This window comes from Apteryx rowi, unplaced genomic scaffold, assembly GCF_003343035.1.
Source record: "Apteryx rowi isolate R43461 unplaced genomic scaffold, aptRow1 scaffold_2278, whole genome shotgun sequence".
Taxonomy (NCBI): Eukaryota; Metazoa; Chordata; class Aves; order Apterygiformes; family Apterygidae; genus Apteryx; species Apteryx rowi.
Window position 1 is genome coordinate 3,892 of NW_020448617.1, and position 2,615 is coordinate 6,506.

The following is a 2,615-nucleotide window of genomic DNA, read 5'->3' on the forward strand; positions in this document are numbered from 1 at the left end:
AAGCATCTCACTTGTGCTCCTCTGCCCTTGGGTGAAATGAATCCTGCAACATCTCCCCAAGCATGTGTGTCTTCCATGTTGATGCCTCCATCTCAGGGGGTCCCCTGCTCTCCTGTTATGGTCAGTGGATGCAGAGAGGAGCTTTGGGATCACAGTTCATCTTGGTCCAAAGAGTCCTCCTAGGAAGGGGGAAAGTAATTGCTCTCTGGAAGTGTCAGTCCCCAGCAGGAGTACACAACTGCTGTGAGCTCTGGGTGCAAGCCAGGGTTTTCCTGAGTGCTTTCCTCAGGGCCTCCCTGACCTCCCTGTTCCGCAGGCTGTAGATGAGGGGATTGACCAGAGGTGTCAGGATGGTGTAGAAAAAGGAGAACACTTTGTTGAGCTGCCTCAGCGGGGCTGTTCTGGGTATTAGGTAGACAATGATGAGGGTGCCATAGAAAACAGTGATGACAGTGAGGTGAGAGGAGCAGGTGGAGAAAGCCTTCTGCCTGCCCACACTGGACGGGATCCTCAGGATGGCAGCTCTGATGCACACATAGGAGGCCAGGGTGAACAGGAACGGGAAGATTATATCAATGAAACACAGGATGAAACTTACTACTGTGATCACCCTGGTGTCACTGCAGGCGAGCTCCAGCAATGGGGTAAGATCACAGAAGAAATGGTCCACTGCCTTGGGGCCACAGAACCTTAAATTGGATAAAAAAGAAGTGACTACTGTACAGCTAAGGAATCCCCCTAGCCAAGACACTGCTGCCAGCTGTAGAGAGACCTTCCAGGTCATGAGGCTGGCATAGAGCAGGGGCTGGCAGATGGCCAAGTACCGATCATAGGACATCATGGCCAGCAGGTAACACTCACTAACTGCAAAAGAGCCAAAGAAATGTACTTGTGCTATACAACCATGAGCAGAGATGGTGCTGTCCCCAGTCAGGAAGCTGGCCAGCAGCCGGGGCAGGATGGTGGAGCTGTAGCAGGTCTCCAAGGAGGAGAGATTGCCCAGGAAGAAGTACATGGGGGTGTGCAGATGCTGGTCTGTCACAACCAACACAATGATGAGGCTGTTCCCAACCATTGTTACCAAGTAGATCATGAGCAAGAGGAGGAAGAGTGGTGTCTGGAGCGAGGGAACATTCCCCATTCCCAGCAGGAGGAACTCCATTGGTGATGTGCAATTGTCCCATTCCCCTTTCTCCATGAAGTGTGTTGGGTCCCTCATTCCTCTTTCACCAGCAAGGCAACCTACAAGAAAAAAATATCCATTTCTTTCTTTCATTCTTGTGTAGAATCATGAAGAAAGTTGCTGTCAGGGAAAACATGGACTCTGGCACTGCTCTAACTGCATTGGTGTTCCCTTTATAACCTCCATGACTAGTGAAAGGAGAGAACTAGGTTTTCCCAGAGAGTTAAACCGTGCATCTTAAGAGAAGTACCTCCTAGGAGAACCAACAGAGGTGAGTTGAACCTCATTTCTTCCTTGGAGTAGAGGTAGAGGACAGAAAGCATTCCCTCAGACCGTGACAGTGTCTCTCTTACACCTGAAGTTACTCTGAAGAGCAACCACAATCTTTACCAGGCAAGAAAATCCTTTTACGTGAGCACATCAGGTCAGATGCCCTTTCTACTCAAAGGAGGAGGACGGACCCTGCACCAAACAGCTGATCTCAGCTCTCTGAAGCACTTGTTTTGGAGGGGACAGGCTGTGTGCTTCCTTGGATAATGCATGGGTCAGGAGTTGACATCCATGGCACTGTGCAGTGGGACTACCTGAAAGGACTCTCAGAGTCTCCACACAGGCTTTAGAGAGCAAAGTCAGTTAGATGTGAGAGAAGATGGACACCTGAGCTGATCAGCCAATATGGGCAAGAGAGATTTTGAGCAGGGCGGGAGGGAAGAGGACAGGGAAGTTCATTCGCTTTGTGTAGTTCCCCCCTCAGCAACGGTTTCTGAGGGCTTTGGGGCTGCCTCGTGGCACAGCCCAGCAGTAGGACCTCAGCACTGCCAGCTGTGCTCACGGGGCTCTGGGCTGGCTCAGGGGCAGCAAAAGCACAAATAACTCCACACTGACTGGCAAGCTCCCCAGGACTCTGCTGAGCTAACAAAGGCATCAGAAGAAATGCGTGGAGGGAAGAGGGAGCTGGAAGGAAGAGGGAGCTGGAGGAGAAGACACCCAGGAAAGGACATGCCCGTTACTTCTCTCACTCATAAATGCCACCATGCAAAGCCTCACCAGCTAAAGAGGAACAGATCTGGCTCAGAAGGCACAAGACAAACCTGCATTCCTCAGGATGAGGTGATGACCTCTGTGCTAGTAGTGCCTGACAGTGATGATCAAGGTCAGAGTCTCACCTTCTGCCTCTTCCCCACCACGTCCTTCTCTTCCCTGAGTTCTCTGTAAACCCTGACCCAGGCTCATGCGTTGCTCTGCCCTTGCTGTCTTCTTATGGCTGCTCCTGTGCTGTGTCCCCAGCAGCAGCTGAATGCCCCCTACTCTCCAGAGTGTCCTGAGGTTTAAAGCACTAACGAGTCTCTGAAGGCTCCTGCTGCAGCTGGTCTCTCCCTAGGGACTGCAGAGAGTGAGCAATGCAGAACTGGCCCTCAAAGGAGACTGAAAC

At 51.6% G+C, this 2,615-nt stretch overlaps 1 protein-coding gene across 1 annotated transcript; it reads right to left on the reverse strand.

Annotated features, from left to right (window-relative positions):
- Positions 1-214: 214 nt before the first annotated feature.
- LOC112965919 (olfactory receptor 5B21-like) lies at positions 215-1,198 on the reverse strand. Its single transcript, XM_026065434.1, has one exon. The coding sequence runs from the start codon at positions 1,196-1,198 to the stop codon at positions 215-217; it is 984 nt and encodes a 327-aa protein (XP_025921219.1).
- Positions 1,199-2,615: the final 1,417 nt, after the last annotated feature.

Bases quoted from the DNA above. Each gene is read 5' to 3' on its own strand.
- LOC112965919 (XM_026065434.1), bottom strand. From the start codon at position 1,198: ATGGAGAAAGGGGAATGGGACAATTGCACATCACCAATGGAGTTCCTC.